At 59.7% G+C, this 17531-nt stretch overlaps 1 protein-coding gene across 2 annotated transcripts; it reads left to right on the forward strand.

The window, feature by feature from the left end:
• The first annotated feature begins 314 nt into the window (after positions 1 to 314).
• Positions 315 to 12518, forward strand: ETV5 (ETS variant transcription factor 5). Of its 2 annotated transcripts, none has more exons than XM_068692036.1 (13): positions 315 to 468; positions 963 to 1099; positions 1190 to 1277; positions 1430 to 1477; positions 1576 to 1626; positions 6352 to 6478; positions 6809 to 7078; positions 8036 to 8295; positions 8884 to 8943; positions 9682 to 9750; positions 9921 to 10090; positions 10532 to 10633; positions 10754 to 12518. In XM_068692036.1, exons 2-13 carry the CDS (start codon positions 1055 to 1057, stop codon positions 10973 to 10975), a joined length of 1512 nt encoding a protein of 503 aa, XP_068548137.1. In that variant the 5' UTR covers positions 315 to 468; positions 963 to 1054; the 3' UTR covers positions 10976 to 12518. The 2 variants fall into 2 exon arrangements, with proteins under 2 accessions (XP_068548137.1, XP_068548136.1); XM_068692035.1 differs by having other exon boundaries at positions 316 to 468; positions 6349 to 6478.
• The last annotated feature ends 5013 nt before the right edge of the window (positions 12519 to 17531 follow it).

The raw sequence follows: 17531 nt of genomic DNA on the forward strand, positions 1-17531 counted from the left end.
CCTATAACCCCTCCCCGTGCCCCCTTTCGGCCCCCCCCGGGGACAGGCGGCGGCCCCTTTAAGAGCCGAGCTGCCCCCGCCCCGCCCTCCGGCCCCTTCCCCCCCGTTTCTATTTTTTTATGAATGAAAAACGGCCTCGGCGGGGCCACGCCGAGCGCGCCGCGCCCATTGGCTGCCGCGCGCCCCTCCCACCCCGCCGGCCTCAATGGGGCCCTGGGAGCGCCGAGGGGGCGGGCTCTCGGACTCCATTCGACCAATCGGAAGGCGAGGATGCCGGGGCGGCGGCTCCCCATTGGGCGGTGCCGAGGGTAAACAAGCGGCGCTGGGCGGGGCGCGGCGGGGGCCGCTGGCTCGGGGGCTGGGGCCGGCGCAGAGCGGCAGCGCGGTGCCCGCTGCCCGGGCGTGGAGCGGCGCTTCCCGAGGCTCAGCCCGGTGCTGGGTGCCCGGTCCCGGCCGTGCCTGTAGCGGGTGAGCCCCCCCCCCCCAGCACGGCTCCGCGGGGCCCGGCCCGGTGCGGGGCGGGGGCGGTGTTTATGAATGGCGCGGGGTGAATGGAGGGGGGGGAGGAGGTTGGGGGGGGTGGGGGGGGAGGAGGAGGAGGAGGAAGGGGGAAGGGGGAAGGAAGGGGGAAGGGGGGGGGCGGAGTTTATGAATGGGGCGGCGTGGGAACGGGCCCGGCTGCGGTGCGGCCCTGCAGCGCCGAGCACCGGCGGGGCGCGGGGGGGGGGGCAACGGGGGGGGAGCGAGCGGCGGAGCGGGGAGCTGGGGGCTGGGGGCTGGGGGCCGTCTGCTCGCGGCGCCTGGTGGCACGGCGGGCTCCATAGAAATCCGCTGACATCACGACGGGGGGCCCGCAGCGGCCCCCGGCCAGCCCCGGGGGCGGCAGAGCTCGGGGACGGGTCCTGAGATCTCCGCTTCCCCCCCCCACCCCACCCCACCCCGCCCGCCCCCTTACCCCGCAGCCTCGCACCTGCCGGAGCCCAGGCGGGAGCCCCCTTCCCGGGCTGCTGTCGATGCTGAGCGTGCCGGGGGCTCTGTCCGCCTGCCCCGCACCATGGATGGCTTCTACGACCAGCAGGTTCCCTTCATGGGCCCCGGGGTAAGTTTGCCCCGTGCCCCCTTTTCCCCGGTTCCCGGGGGTTCCCGTGGCCGCCCCCTTCCCGGGCCGCTCACGCCCTGGTCCTTGCAGAAGTCGTGCACCGAGGAGGGCCGAGGCCGCCTGGGGTCCGACAGGAAAAGGAAGTTTTTGGAGACCGACCTGGCCCACGACTCGGAAGGTGAGCGGGGCTGCCAGGGGGTCCCTGTGCCCTCGCTGGGTCCTGAGGAGCCGGCTCTCCTTGGGCCTGTTGGCTTAGAGAGAGAATTGGGCAAATAGCGGCCCTTTTATTTATTTTTCTGTCGAGTGCCTGAGTCTTTCACTCTGTTCCAGAGCTCTTCCAGGATCTCAGCCAGCTCCAAGAGGCCTGGCTAGCTGAAGGCAAGTCTTCACCTCCGCCTTTTGCCATGTCAAATCTGTGCGCGAGCATTTCTTGAGGACCGAGAGTGCTATCAAACCTTTATTTTTTAATTTTTTAGCTCAGGTCCCCGACGACGAACAATTTGTCCCAGATTTCCAGTCTGACAACTGTAAGTACTGCTTACGGCTTTTGTTCTCGGGGGTGGAAGCGTTGAGGTGCCTGTGCAAAACGTCGCGCTTGCTTTGGGGTCGCTTCCTCGGGGAGCGGCTGCTGCCGAATCTGAAACCCCGAAGCTCTCTGCCTTTGGGGAGAAAGCACGTGTGTGTGTGTGCTGCTTGGGCTCACGAAGACAAGGCTCGCAGTTCCCTGCGTCTCATAACGGGGAAAACTACAGCCAACCGCATGGAAATATCTCTAACTGATCTCTGGGCTCCTCTGAGACTCGCTGCTTGTTCCTAGTAACGTTGATTTGCTTATAAATGCTGCTTTTCCTTTTCAAGTGGATGGGAGAGCCCGTGCTGGGCTTGTTGGTTAGCCACAATCTCTGCAGTTTCTGGAGCTTTTTGCAGTCCTGGCCTAGCGCTGTTGGCAAGAGCAGACCTGAGCGGTGAAACTTGAGCTGCTTTAAGCAGCATTAATCTCTGGCAAGCAAGCACGTTTAAAAAAGGAGGCCAGTGAAAATGCAGTCCCTCTTGAATTGCATAATAGAGAGCAAGCTTTTTCCTAGTCGTGGTTCATTGCCCAAACCAGTCAGCGGCCAGGGCAGGGGCTGGAGTGCAGTTAATGGTGTGTGGGGCTTGCACCAGGCTCGGTGCCGACGGTCCTGGCGCTGAGGGCTGGAGGGGGGTCGGGATGTGTTGGGTTGTTACCTGGAGAGCAGAAGTGGCAGCCTAGCGTTCCTAGCTGCCTTCTGCTGCTGAACCAGACAGCCGCAGAACTTAAAGGAAATCAAATTTAGCCTGCAGTCGAACAGATTTCTCATTCCAGCTTTGTCACAGCATGCAGCAGAGTATCTTATACTACAGTAAACGCATGTTAATTATTGCCCTTTGATTACTTCTGAGTGGGAAGCTTGCCATTAAACTGTTCCAGACAGCCCAAGTTTCAGATGCGCTTTTTTTTTTTTTTTTCTCCCCCCCCTTCTCCCCTGAGATAAAAGGCAAGCCCGGAGTCAGAAACGCGGCTCGCTGTTGACATCCTGGTGCAGCCCGTCAGCTCTTGCTCGGAGCAGTGCAAACTGCAGCGTGCGTGGGAGGGCGGCTCGGAGAGCTGGAGCTGTTTCCAGTGCCTTTTGGCAGTCTCTTGTTTCCTTGTAACCTGAAGAGCTCAGAGAGAGGAGACAAACTTTTCTGGGCGATGCAGGGAGGGAAAAGCATTTGGTCGAGGCTTTTAAGCGGTCTTTTAACCTGCTCGGCCTCTGCAGCCCCGGTGTCGAGGTGATGGTGTCGCTTGGAAGGCGATGTCCCTGCGTGACTTCCCGCCCCGATAACCTTCCTGAACCCTCCTGGGGAGATAAAGCAGAGCTTTCTCTTGCTGTTGGGCTGGGCTCGGGGAGTTTGGCTGAGTGCTCCTGCACATGGAGGCTTGTGGGGCTCGACAGCAGCTCCTGGGGGGCACGGTGGTGCCCTGCCCGGGGAGATGGGGAGCCCAGCTCCTCCGTGGAGTCCCCAACCGGTGCTGAAGCTCAGGGGGTGACAGTGCTTGAGAGCACCTGCAGCGGGGGAACCACGAGGGACAGGTCCTGCTCAGCTCTGAGCCTGTGGCCCACGTGTGCTGGGCCGGGTCCTGGTGGCGCTCCGAGCTGCAGCCCTGCTCTCACCCTGCTGAGCCCCCACATAGCGTGCTGGCCGCCTGCTCGCAGGTTGGGGCTTTCTGCAGGAACGGGCTCAGAGCTGGGGTTTGGCTACAAGGCATGCACGGGTGGTGGGCAGCACATCGCCTGCAGCCCCTTGTGCTGGGGAGAAAACGTGCCCATGTGTAATTTTCCTGGTGAGGACAGGCACAGTGCTGGAGAAGCAGATCCTCCTGCAAGGATGGGCGAGCTGTGTGTGCCACCCACCTCCCTGGCCAGGTGTAGGGCTAACACGTCCTGTGTCCCTTGTCCTCTGTCCTGTGTCCCTTGTCCTCATGCCCTGGCGAGAAGAATATGTGCATGGTGTAGTATCTTGATCAGTTGTTAAAATAACCAGGGAGAGATAGGATTGTGTTGTGGAAAGCAAGCATTGAGAGGCTTTTTTTTTTTTTCCCCTGCAGGCGCAAGGTGTGAAGGTCTTGAAGGGTGTCCCTAGTTTTTCTGGGGGGAGAGGCTGGTCCCTGGGGACTTTTTCCCCCCTGCTGGGATGGTTTGCAGCTAAAGTGGTGAGCAGGGCGTGGAGTGGGTTTTCGTACACGCCGAAATTAAAGAAGGAGGCTTGTTTCCGAGGAAGGATTGTTTAAACAAAGGAAAGCAGGAGCACAGCTTCTATTTCTGGCTCCTCTCCTGGCGTGACCTTGGGTGCGTCCTGCTCCAGCGGTGCCTGGCGCGATGGGACACGGGGGCTGGCAGAGAGTTTGGTGCCCATGGCAATGGCTGGAGTGGGTGCCGAGGTCCCCGAGCTGGTGGCTGTGCTGGGAGTGGGGCTTCGGTCACTTCCCCTCTCCGTGGGCAGCGGGTGCTAGCAGCAGCAGAGCTGCTGTCCTCGAAGCTCACCGCGTGCCGTCCAAATCAGGCCTCAAGGCTCAAAGCCCTGGCAGCCCCAAACAGCTTTGGGGTGTCCCCTTCACGTGGCCAAGTCCCGGAACGGGCGAGCCTCTGGGCTGCTCCCTCCGCTGGCTTTTTTAGCTTTTAATTACAGCGAGGAGCGGAGGAACCAAGAGGTTCGGAGCGCTTGTGCTCCTGCCGTGCCTTTGCGGCACCGGCTGCTGGGGCAGGGTGTACCTTTCCCACTCAGCACCTGGAAAACCGAGGTCAGTTGTGGCACGTTCTTCCTTGCCAGCAGGGAACCGAAACCCAAATCCCAGGCCCCGTGGGCTGCTCGGGCTCTGGGGCAGGAGGGCAGCAGGGCCGGGGACCCAAAGGCAGCTCGGTGCGAGCCGTGGCTGCGTGACGCTTTCCCCGAGCGGCCGCCCGCGTTTATTTTGTCTTTCTCCTCGCTCCCTGCTCTCGCCGAAGGGCGTTCCGGCCCCAGCGCCTTGCACAATCGCCTGGGCTTTGAATGAACTTGGCGGAAAGGCAGCGTGGTGAGGAGCAGCGCAGGCCAGCCCCGCGGTGTTTGTGTAAGGAATCCAAACGTTGCACAAAGTCCGGGCCGCTCGGCGCAGCCAGCTGGTCTCTGTTATGATCTGAAGGATCGTTTCCCTTTTCTTGAATGGCAGCGCTAAGCTCTGGGGAAATTTTTCTTTCTTTCTGTCTCTCTTTTTTTTTTTTTTTCCCCAACCGCATGAATGGAGCGCTCCAAATTGTTTGTGAATGGAGGGTGGTGCCCGCTCCGAGAGGTTTTTTTTTTTTTTTTTTTTTTTTCCTTCAATGAATAACCAGACCCCATTGTGCGGCTGGCGGAAAAACAACCCTGCTCGAACAACACGGAGCCTGTTAGGGAGAAACATGCCCGTGATAGGCAGCTGGAGCCCTTCCAAAGCAAGTTTCCCCTCTGCTTTCCCGTGCCTCGCGGGGTGCCTGAGCTTCACAGCCTCTGCGCTGGCCCCCGTTAACACCCGAAATGCTCGGGAGCAGCCTGGCCTCGCTCCTGGGGAGGGGCTGGGGGGGGAAAATTTGTCTCCGGGGGGGGTTCCAGGGAGCGTAGGGGCTGTGCTTGCTCAGCCTGGGCTTCGTGTTTCAAATACTCCCTGGAGTTTTTTATGCCCTTGGTACCAGCTGTGCTGGGCTGCTTGAGGGGGGGCTGGGGGAGGATCAGCAGCTCTTTAAAGGTTTTGACAAATTAGGGGAGCAGCTAATTACCTGGCAAGCTGTGAACAGTTGTCCTGGAGCTATTCGCTCCTCTCTGGCGTAACTGGGCTGTGTTTAGACTTCTCACGAAGCTAATACTCTACTTCCGACTGGTCTTGGCTCTCCGGTTCAGGCATGGTTTAGGTGAAGATCTCGGCCACGCTTTCCCTTTCCCAGAGCGCCTGCTTTTAGATTTAAGAGGTTAAGCGTTTATTGCCCCATTGTAAAACGCTTACATATATATATAGTGAGTGGGCCTGGTGGTGCTGTGGGGGTGGATGTCTTGGGGTTTCACAGCCCGTTTGCCCCTCGGACTCGTAACACCATGGCTCTCCTCCCCTGTGCCCTGGTGGTCCCGGGGCTGTGTCCCCTTGGTCACGAGGCTGCGCCCCGGAGATGCGGGGCTGCCAGCTGGCTGCTTGCCGCTCCTCGCCACAGCTCTGCCCCGCTACTTCGGAGCCAAGAGAGCTCGTGCCAGCTTTCCCTGCCTGCATCTCCCACTCAAACCATGAAGCTGCCGAAGGTGGTGGTGGGAACAGAGCTTGGGTTTGTTGCAGACACGGCGTGCAGCAGCTGAGGGGCTGGGCAGAGGGCAGCGTGATGCTGTACAGCCAGGCTCATCGCCCCTTGCGGGAGGGATTTGGGTCTGGGTGCCCTTGCTGTGGGGTTTGTGTGCTGATGGTACCTCTGCCGTCCCTGCTACCACGGCTTGGTCTGCTGTCACGTATGGGCTGGGAGGATGGAGCTGCAGGGCCTCCAGCCTGCTACGATGTGGTTATCTGATGCTCCTGGCCCCGAGGCTGTGCATCTGAACCCCCAGCACCCAAGAGAATGCTCCCCAGGGCTGGCAGCACCCATCGCCTGCTCCCACGCCGGGTCAGAATCTGTGGCGGTGGAACCAGGGCTGGGAACACACAGTGACCGTGTCCTCCTCCTCCTCCTCCTCCTCCTCCTCTCTCGTTCCAGTAGTCCTGCACGCCCCACCTCCGGCCAAGATCAAGCGGGAGCTGCACAGCCCTTCCTCGGAGCTGTCGGCCTGCAGCCACGAGCAGGCTCTCTGTGCCAGCTATGGAGACAAGTGCCTCTACAACTGCTGGTAGGTCGCCGGAGGCAAAACCCCTCCAGGCAGCACAGGCTGCTTCTGGCACCCTCTCAGAAGCCCAGCAGATGGGGCTGGGTGGCAGGGAGCATCCCATCAACATGTGCCCCCCATGGCACTGGATGTTGGCACTGGAGCCAGCAGGAATTTGGGGTCCCCCGTGGCACTGGGAACAGAGGGGGAGCCCCTTGTGGGTGGTCAAGCTGTGGGTGCAGGGAGGGTGAGGGCTGTACTGCGGTTCCCTCGGGGATGCCACCCACCTGGCCGCGTTGGCTTTATCACGGAGCCACCAGCACCATCCTCACCATCCCTTCTTGCCCCCTGCAGTGCCTATGACAGGAAGCCCCCCGCTGGGTTCAAGCCATTAACGCCGCCCGCCACGCCGGTGTCCCCCACGCAGCCGGGATCCTCCCTGCCAGCCCCGGCGGTGCAGGCGGCTGCCCATGGCACCCCAGCGGCCCCGCTCCGCAGCGCTGTGCCCGCCCCGCGCCCGCTGCACGAGCAGAGGCAGCAAACCTTTGCGGTGCCGCGGCCGCCTCACCAGCCCATGCACATGCCAAAGATGATGTCGGAAAACCAATTCCCCGCAGAGCACAGGTAAGGATCCGCGGCCTTCCAGCTGTGGGGAAGGGAGGTGGGACACCCGGCACTTCGGAGTGATTTGGAGAGGGGAGAGGAGGATTTTTGGGCTGCAAGGGAGACACCCTGCTTCCCTTCTTCATCAAGCTGTGGCTTCATCCTGTGGCAGTGCCATCGGGGTGTCCCCTCGGGGCATGCAGTGGGCACCTAGGACGCGCATCCCTCCCCAAGCAAAGGGGGGCAGCAGCTGGCCCCGGCCTGGAGCTCGGCTCCGGGCGACCTTCGAGCTATGCGGGGGGCTGGCCGTGACCCATCTGGAAGCGCCATACCAGCACGGGGCTTGGGTTTCACTCAGGAAGGGCAGGGGGACGCGGGTCGGAAATGGAGTAATCCCAGCCCATCAGCTGGGGGGGATCTGGTTACAAAGCCAAATGGCGCGCGGCGGCCCCGAAAGGACCGGGCGCGCGGAGATCGCCTTTCAAGGTGCTGGGCCGGGCAGGGGACGCGGCAGCAGCACCCCCTCGGGATGGTCCCGTACCCCCACGGTAGCACAGAGCCTGGGCGGAGGGCACCGGTGCCTCTGGCTGAAAATAGTGCTCCCGCCGCCCCGCACGAGGTTTAATCCCAGCAGATTAGCGGCCAGCTGGCTCTGCGGCGCTGCGCAGGGGATTTGGCTTTGCGTAAGCGCCTGCAGGGCTGCAGCGTCCTCGGGCCCCGCGGCTCTGCCTCGCCGTGATGCCGCCCCACTGGCTCCCAGGGCTGGGTTTATTTCTAATTACTGGGGGGTTGGTTTTGTTTCTTGTGCTTTTATCCAAGCATCCTTGGTAAGGTGTGTGTCGGGGGTGCCCCCCGTGCCTTTCTGCTCACCCACGGCTCTACTGCATGATTTCCCCATCCCAGATGGGTGTCCCACTGGCCGAGCCATCAGCAGTCGCCCCACGCACCCCAGGTGACGCCGTGTCCCTTTTCCCCCAGGTTTCAGAGGCAGATGTCTGAGCCCTGCCACCCCTTCCCGCCGCAGCCCGCCGTCCCCGGGGACGGCCGCCCCGTCTACCACCGGCAGCTGTCGGAGCCCGTCGGCCCTGCCACCCCCCACCCTGCTCAGGGATTCAAGCAGGAGTACCACGACCCGCTCTATGAGCACGCTGGCCCCAGCCTGCCTGCCCCCCCCGGGCACAGCTTCCAGTCCCCCATGGGCATCAAGCAGGAGCCCAGGGACTACTGCATCGACTCAGGTGGGTGGCAAGCGGGGCGGGCTGTGACGTTGGATCTGTGCCCCGTGCAGGGAGGGAACAGCGGTGCTGTAGGGTTGTCTTTTTTTATTTTTCCCTCTCTTTTCTTTAAAAGGGGTGATGCAGGCATTCCCCAAACGCTGCACGCTGTGACTGTGCGCTCCTGCGTGCAGCAGGGGGGTGTCCCCAGGGCCTGCGCCCACCCTGCTGCAGTTTCTGGTGGCTGGTGCTGAACCCCACCAGCATCACGGAAAATCCTCTAAGCGCCTTAGGGCCTAAAAATACTGTGACCTCAGGCTGGCGGGAGGTGGTTCGGTGCAGCCGAGCAGATGGCAGGGGAGGGAGGCAGCCAGAAACCCCGCGCTGCTCATGGGCTCCTGCTGCCTCCCTTAGCACGTGGCCCAAATCATTTGGTGGAAACATGCACTGATGTGGACTGTGCCACCCGTGGTTGTTCAAGTGCCCCCCGCCCATGTAAATTACACTGTTTTCTCCCCAAAGATAGGCATGAGGTGGCATAAGGTGGGGAGGGACAAGATGCCCAGGAGAGAAGGTGCTGGGAGGCTTACCACTGCCTTTTCTCCCTTGCAGAAGTGCCTAACTGCCAGTCCTCGTACATGAGGGGGGGCGTCTTCCCCAGCAGCCACGACGGTGAGTGTGCCTCCTGGCTCGGGGCTGGGAGCTTGGGGATGGGTCACATCGCCGTGTCCCTCCCCAGCCCTCCATCCTGTCCCTTGCGAGGGCCTTGGCAGGGTCTCTCTGTGCCCAAGGTTTTAGGGTTTTCCTTGTGCCAAGCCTCTCCCCCCGGGCAGGGATGGGAGCGGGGTGAGGGCTCGGCTCCTGGGGGCCGTGTGCTGTTGCATCCCCTGGTGCAGGCCAAGCATGGGCTCTGTCTCCGGGGCTGATTCAGAGGTGAGAAAGGTTCACGGCCACCCAGTAGCTAAGGACGGGTCCCCAGCAGTGCTGGCAGACCCCGTGGTTCCTCTCCCACCACCCAATCAGGTCTGGCAGAGCCACGGGACACCCCAAAAATACCAGGAGCACCATGTCACCTGTGAGGGACGTGATCCTCCTCGCGCCCTGGCACCGGGTGTGCGCTGTGAGGGCATGGGAGCAACGCGCCACCCCGTGTAATCCGGGATAACATGCCCAATATAGCTGCTAAGAGGGTTTTGGTTATTCCAGCTCCTTGGGGTGAGGGGAGGACAGATCTGTGCTGCGCTCAGCTAGCCGGACATGGCAACGAAGCCGACGGCATGGCCAGAAATAACCATGGAGGGGGCAGCTCCCGGCCCTGGGACACCGGGTCTGTGAGCTGGCTTGGGCCCAGCCAGGTGTCGTGAGGATGGGGCAGGGGCCCCGTAATAACGGGAGGGCTCTTTCCCCTAGGATTTTCGTATGAAAAGGACACGCGATTGTACTTCGATGACACGTGTGTGGTACCGGAGAGACTGGAGGGTAAGCAGCCAGCCAAGGGGCGGCGGGGCCAGCTCCGCACCCAGGGGTGCCCACAGAGGAGCCGCCGGGTTCAGAGGCCGCTCAGCGTCACTGCTGTGCCCTGGCCATGCCCTTGGGGCTGAGCATGTCCCTTTGTCCCGGGGCTGAGCCGGCTGTCTCGCTGTGGACAGGTAAGGTGAAGCAGGAGCCCACCCTGTACCGCGAGGGCCCTCCCTACCAGCGGCGGGGGTCCCTGCAGCTCTGGCAGTTCCTCGTCACGCTCCTGGACGACCCCGCCAACGCTCACTTCATCGCCTGGACCGGCCGCGGCATGGAGTTCAAGCTGATCGAGCCCGAGGAGGTATGGGGCGTGTGAGGGGTGGGGGGCAGCCCCTTCCCCACCCACGGGTGATGCAGAGGAAGAAGCTGCTCGGGAAGCAATTGAAAGCAGCTGCGGCACTGAGCCGTGTGCTGTGGGTAATTACCCGTAATGTCTGCTACGCCGTGCATGGAAATTGCGGCGGTGAAGCAGCTTTTCTGGCAGGCTCCCCCAAATCAAACGTCTTTTGATTCAGCCTCTGGTTCCGTGCCGGCTGCGTTGTGGCAGCCGGAACCGCCCGAGTGCTTCTCGTGCCCATCACCCGTGGGCTGGGCTCGGAGGGGCCGGGGTGAGGCCGTGCCCTGGCTCCAGGCCCTGAGCAGCATCCCGGGGCGGGCAGAGCCTGTGGGGTTCGGCTTTTGGGGGGGACCTGTGCCCAGACACAGGCTGGAGCTGTCACGGCTGCGGCCTTTCGCTCTCCAGGTGGCGCGGCGCTGGGGTATCCAGAAGAACCGTCCGGCCATGAACTACGACAAGCTGAGCCGCTCCCTGCGCTACTACTACGAGAAGGGCATCATGCAGAAGGCAAGTGGCCCCGTGCCCACCTAGGGGTGGCCGTCCCCAGAGTCACCCCCCCCCCGTTGGCATGCCACTGGCCCGGCCCAGCCTCTCGTTCCCGGCCCCTGATGCCCGTTCTGCTTGCAGGTGGCCGGCGAGCGGTACGTCTACAAGTTCGTGTGCGACCCCGACGCCCTCTTCTCGATGGCCTACCCCGACAATCAGCGCCCCTTCCTGAAAGCGGAGCCCGACTGCCACGTGAACGAGGAGGACACGCTGCCGCTGACGCACTTCGAGGACAGCCCCGCGTACCTGCTGGAGGTGGATCACTGCGGCGGCCTTCCCTACGCGGAGGGCTTCGCCTACTGACTTGGCCGGCCTGCACAGCGACGAGCACTAGCACCTCCGCTTTGGGCAAATAAGGGCAATGGTTTTGTAAAGAATACTTTTTGCCGTTTCTTATATAACAAAAACCCACACCAACGAAACACAAAAGGAGACGAGAGGCGTGTGCGCACACACAAACTGGCCTTTCCCTGTCAGCGCAATTTGGAGGAAGCGAAAAGCCCCGGTGTGTGTCAGCGCTGAGTCCACAACCTTACTGTCCAAGGGCTAGTGCGTAGGACTGCCCGTGGCTGGCACCTCCCGCCAGGCATCCCAGAGGTGTTTTGGGGAGAGGGGAGCTAAACACCAAGTCTCTGACCCAGGCCACGTTTCTCATGAGCAAGCGCCGGCCGATGGCTTCGGCAGCGCCCGTGAGACTGGTCTAGACGGTGTGACTGTGTAGCGAATTGTCACGACAATCTGCTTTGCATCGATCACAATATGCGTAGCTGCCTTGTGTGTTGGAAAGGGCTTCGATTTGCACAGGCGAGGGGTGTCTGGGGGGGGCTCGGGCTGGGGGCACACCGTGCCCGTGCCCCAGGGCTGATGTGCATGGTGTCCCACCCCGAGCTGGAGCAGCCTTCTGCCTTCTTCCTGGACAACACCTCCCCACCCCACCTCGTTCCCCTCGAGTGTTGCTCTCCGATGTAACAGTCCCTTAGCCTGCCCCCCCCCCTCTTTCCTGAGACCCCCTCAATTCTCTTCCCCAGCTCAGGCTCTGTGCGATGGGTTTAATTTCAGGGGAGGAGATCGTGACACTATCTATCTTCCTCCCCCCCCCCCTTTTTTTTTTTTTTTTGGAATGTTTTAGGAAAAAAAAATCGAAACTTTTTTTTTTCTGTAGATTTTTTTTGTATTTTAAGGCAAAGCTATTTTCTGCAGCCCTGCTGCTGTGCCCTGGGGCAGTTGGCAGTGCATGGGGAGCTACCCCGGCTGCCCCCAGCCGTGTACGTGCCCCCACGGCACTGAAGTTTCTGGTCCACTCCATTTCACTGCTCAAGTCCTTGCTCCTGGGGGGGTCTAAGACTGAAAGGGCAAGAGCTCAGCCTCATTCCCTTCTGAGCACAGTGGGGCTGGGCTGTGGGGCCCCCCTACCCACTGCAGCTCCCCACACTCCTCCACCTCTCATATACGCGTAACCCCACCAGCTACATGTTTTTGTTGTAAATGCTGTATAGGAATTTTTTTTCTCCTCCTTAGTTAGCTTTGTTTGGATTTTTTTTTGGACTGAGTCATTCTTTTTTTTTTTTTTTTTTTTTCGGGGAAGTATGAAGATTAACCCCCAGTAGGCTTGGTTGCTATCCCTGTGATGTACAAGTGGCCCGTGCCGTCGGGAAGCATTGGATCGCGGGAGCCACACCTTGGGGACAGCTGTAAGCATTTGCTCAGTGTGGCAGGTCTACGGTGCAGGAAGGGGTTAATCTGAGGACTGATTTCAAATAACCTTTACTTGAGCAGGGCTATGTATCTCCTGCAAAGCTGCATTACGTTCTGTACTGTGTACAATAAAGGATCTTGCTTTCTGTTCCTCCTGTCTGCCCAGGCTGTGCTTGGTGTGTGCCGTGAGCTGGTGGCAGGGCCACCACTGCTGGGGGGACTGGGGCTATCCAGGGAGGGGGGAAAAGGATGGGTGGGCTTCTCCACCTGCTTTTGAGGCAGAACCACGTGTGGGGACTGTGTGATGCCCCTGGGACCACCTGGAGGTGAATAGGGGAGGAGGGGTGAAGCCTCTGTGCTTGGCTTTCCTGCCCCACCTCCAAGGCTCACAGCACCTTCACAAAGCCGTGTCCAGCTAGGGGATCCGCTCGAGCTGGGCCAGTTAAATCGGGCCTGTGGGCACTGATTTAATACAGCGTGCTCCTGAGCACTGCCATAGAGGAGGGAGGCAGGGCAGTACCTGTCCCCTTTGCTCACCCCCAGAAACCTGAGACCCCACCAAGGGCACCAGGAGCCGGAGCACAGCTCTCTGTGCTTCACCTTGGGCTTCTAGCAGCTGGCAAGCTGAATAAGCTGCTCCATGTAAATCAAACCTGGGGCCTCTCGTTTGTCACCTGAGGACTAGGATTTATGATTTGCGTGGGTGCTGCAGGGCACGATGCCTCCCCCACGTCATCCATGCATGAAGCCACGTCTCCCATCCCAGCAGCGCTGGCCGAGGTGGCCCTGAGCTGACCAAAGTTAGCCAGCAAAATCAATGCAACCTGCACAAAGCCTTCCACAGAGTTAAACGGGCTGCTCAGTCCCTGAAGGCACCTCCTCGTGCTGCCTGGAGAGCTCCATGGCACCAGCCTTGGTGTTTCAGCATGCAAGTGCGCTGTGGGATCCTCCAAGTGATGCTCAGCTGCAGCCATCCAGACATGGGGAGACAGCCCAGAGGGAAGGAGCATCGGGTGGGCTTTAATCCAAGCTATTAAATCAGACCTAATGTCAAAGTGGGCTGCACGTGCTCTTTGCCAGACTATGGAAAGCCAGCCTCTTGATGAATACTTCAGCTCCAGTCGCTGATGCCCAGTAATCGCGTTTTAACAGGGATTGCAGCAGACTGAGCACTGGAGCTTGGGACAGAAAAGGGAAAACCAGGGCCCGGGCAGCACTGCTGGCCGGGCAGCTGGGAAGCAGCTGGCCCCAGGAGGCAGGACCTCAACCCAGCAGCACAGTGAGCGAGTGAGCACCACACGTGTCAGGATGTGACTACCAGGAAAGACTCCAGCGACTTCCCACTGCTTCAGCAGCACTGGACCAGCTGCAGGAAGGGGTGCACCCGGCACTGACAATGGGGAGAGCACCGGGCTGCACCCCATGGCTCTGAAGTCCCAGCTGTAAGCACACAGAGAAGTGCAGATTCCAGTTTTCCAAGCTGCTGCCCCATCACATCTGTCATGATCCCACAGCATCCCCAGCGACGTTCACCCCCAAGACTTGCCCCAGTGCCTCGCAGCACCACCTGCCTCCTCCCACAGGGTAAGAGCTTGTTTTCACCAGGTAAATAGCTCAAAAGCTGCTCAGATGTGAGACACGCTAATGATTTTTTGGAAAAGAGGGGACCATACAGGGGAGAGCATCGCTATGGCCCTATGCACATCCATTATTTACTGCGTGTGTTTTTGCTCTCCCCATCTCTGATGGATATAGCTAGACTGGAATCTGTCCAAAAAGCAGTAGAGAAAGCCAAAGGTCTGCAATGTATTTTATAGAGGGGCATATAAATAGACTAGCATTTTTTTTTATTATTATTATTATTATTTTTTGTGGCTCAGGAACTTCATATTTAATAGCCCACAATGGAGTTTTCCATCCCTTACTGGAAAAGCATTTGCAGGAAGCGTTTCTGTGCCCTGGGCAAGGCCTCAGGGGCAAGGTCCCCAGGGCAAGGTGTCCCCAAGGTGCTGTGCAGCCGGCAGCGGCTCTGCCCCAGCCTGGAGGTGCCCCGTGGCTTCAGCCAGCTCCAAGCCTGGCTTTGCAGCTCCCCGGCTTTGCAGCTCGGGCGTGCAGCTGCCTGCTGGTGGCCCTGCCCGGGGCCACATCCCAGGCAGCTCTTCTCTTCCCCAGCTCATCAAGCACTCGGTTTTAAAACGATTGGCTTCACTCGGCTTTTAAGCGCCTGCAGCAAAGTGAGTGGCGGCACTTGAGAAGTCAACTTCAAGGTGAGGAGCTCCCAAAAAAAGAAAAAAAAATTAAAAAAAAAATACAGCAATAATGTGAGTGAGGCGACTTGAGGAGCACACACCCCCAGGAGCATCCCCAGGGGTGAGGGGCGCAGCTCCATTTGCATCGGTCTGGCACCACCTCGTGGATACCCATCCTCGGCTCCTGGCCCCTGTGGCACTGCGTGGACCCATAGCATGAAGTGACAGGGCACCCAGCAAGACCTTTGGTCCCCAAAATGCGGCTGCGTTTGTGCTCGGGTTCCCAGGCGCACAGCAGCACCGTGCTGCAGAGCAGGAGCCGCAGCTGGGCTGCGTTCAGGAAGGAAAGCGCCTCCTCCCGGGCTCGCGTTGGGAAGAAAGCGAGGACTTCTTGTCCCCACAATGTGTCCTTTTCCTCTCTGCATTGGCAAAGTTCAGGAAAAGTTGCGAAGGCACTTTGAAAAGGGGAGGAAGGGGCAGGGAGCCGGGGCCAGGCTGCCGGGACCCTTCCCGAGCCCTCGGTGTTTCTTTGCAAGGCTGCACGAGGAGCGGCTCCCCGGGCCGAGCTGCACCCCTGCTAACAGGAATTTCTTTGGAAAAACTCAGCTTTTGGCCCGGCGGCAGCCCCGGAGCCAGGAGAGGGCAGCAGCAGCCCGGGCTGCCGCTCAGCAAGCCGTGCAGGCACTCGTCTTCAGCCCGTGAAGAGCTCCGAAAAGGCTGAGAAAGAAAAGCAGGGTGTGTGGGCAGCGAGCAGAGAGCACAGCCACGCTGGGCAGGCTAGCGGTACTCTCTAGGTGCTCAAAACGGCTTGGTTTTAAGGGGAAAGAAAATGACCTGCCTTTGAATGCAGTCTGGAAATGCGGAGGTTTCTGCAGCCTTTGCCAAAGATGCTGTGGGTTTTTTATCAGCCCTGCTGCAGGGTCCTGTGCTGGAGGCTCTGTGCTCTTGTGGCTTCGCCCAGAGCAGTGCAGCATCACGAGAGGTGCTTGAAGCACTGCACGGTCAGGCTGGCTTCTCCTCTCCCGGCTTTCAGCCCCTGGGACAGACCAGAGACACTGGGGAAGTTTCTGCTTTGGCCCCCACTTCCCATCAGTCCCCCAAATGCAGGCTGCTAAGTTTCCCTCCTGGCCCAGCCTGAAGTTTACACCACAGTGAAAACCCTTCTGCAGATTTCCACCCCAGCACCACCTTTTTACATCAGGACTTCCCTTTTAGACCGGCCAGACTGGTAGCACCCTCCTGGTGCGGGGTGATATCACCGGGCGTGAAGGCTCCCTGTGCCCAGCCCCACCGGGGCAAGTCCCAGGGCTGGTGCGTGGCAGGAGGACATCCTTACAGCTGTGCTGAAACCCTCCCTGCTGATCCCATGTGTGCCACGCAGCCAGCCAGGTCCTGCTTCCTCTCTGCGTGCTCCCTGGTGCACGGGCACCGCATCCCTCTCCTGGCTTCGGGCACAAGGGTGAGCCCGCTGCTGCACGGCCTCTGCCATCACCAGGCTCACCCGACTTGGATTTTTGTTTTTCTTTTTCAGTTCACACCCTCTGCAATCACAGCAGAGCGCAAAGTTGTTGCTCGCTGAAGCTGTTCTCCTGAAATGAGTCACTAACGAGGAGTCTCATAACGTTGCCAGACGCATCCTGTTTGCCTCTCTCTGAGCGTAACGAGACAAGAGACCAGCTCGCGGTGCCAGCTGGGCCCCAGCCTGCCTGCCCCTCAGGGTTCACCCTCAACTAGGACAGAGCAACCCCTCGCCATTCCCCTCATCTACCAGGCAGCTGACCAGCCCTTTCCACCCCAGGTTTGGAAGGAAGCCCTGCATGTCCATCGGCTGGCTGTGATCACAGTCCTGTTACTGAGCATGCAGCAGGAGCTCCTGCGTTTCTGCGTTGGGCTTGGAGCGCCAAGCAGCTGCAGCAGGGAGGGCTGCAAAGGAGATTTTGGGTGCTGGGAAAGCCTCTGTGAGCTTCTGAAGTCGAAGCTTTGGGCTAATGAATGCAGTGGTTTTCCATGTTTGTAAGTGCAATTGGTAGGTGCAAGAAGAGTTTGGTGATGCCGTGCTTTATGCCAGGCTGGAAGCTTGGTTTTGGAGGTACCAGTGTCCAGTGCTCAGGCACAACAGTTCTCGTTTACATCCAGCAAACTGTTTCACCACACTCAGTGTCCATTTTTCCTTCCCATGGGCTGTGGAAGGAAGGAGCATCCATACCTTCAAAATCGTCACAGCTGGTGCTGTGGTCACACCAGCGACTGGCAGGCATTGCCAGACTTGCAGCAAGACTTCTGGGCCAGCGAGGGCCACAAGGTTTGTACACTACTGACATTTTTTTGTAAGTGATAAAGAGTTTTCATCCGCCAGGTGAGAGGATTTGACAAGCTCTGGCTGGATGGCTCATAATACATTTTTTCTTTTCTTTAAAACTGCTGATGGTTTGCGGCGCAGTTGGGACACATCCTCAGCTGCACGCCTGCAGGCGGTGAAGGCTCACCAGCCTCAAAGCATGCCCGCATTTCTGAGGGAACATTTCAAAATGATTTCATACCTTTGTTATGGAAAAGCCATAAATGAACAGAATCAGCAATGCAATCGTTCTCAGGAGCACACGAGCCAGCCTCAGGGCGTCCTATGGTGAAAGCGGTACGGGATGAGCAGCAGAGGTACCGTACTGGAAGGGGCTGAGGATGTGGAGCTCTGTGGGCACAGCAACGTGTCCTGCAGCAGCCCTCAGGCTGCCAAAACAGCACCTGGACCTCCCTAGAGCCAAAAATCAAGAGCCAAGTGCCTGAGCACGGCATGGGCCATATACTAGTCAAAAGACATGTTGGTCATAAGACTCTCCCTCCATTTTGCCATGGCAGCAATTAGACAAAATGTTTAGGGAAGTTGCTCTAGGAGAAACTGAAGGCAAATCTGAAAG

Source organism: Anas acuta, chromosome 9 (genome assembly GCF_963932015.1).
Source record: "Anas acuta chromosome 9, bAnaAcu1.1, whole genome shotgun sequence".
Lineage (NCBI taxonomy): Eukaryota > Metazoa > Chordata > Aves > Anseriformes > Anatidae > Anas > Anas acuta.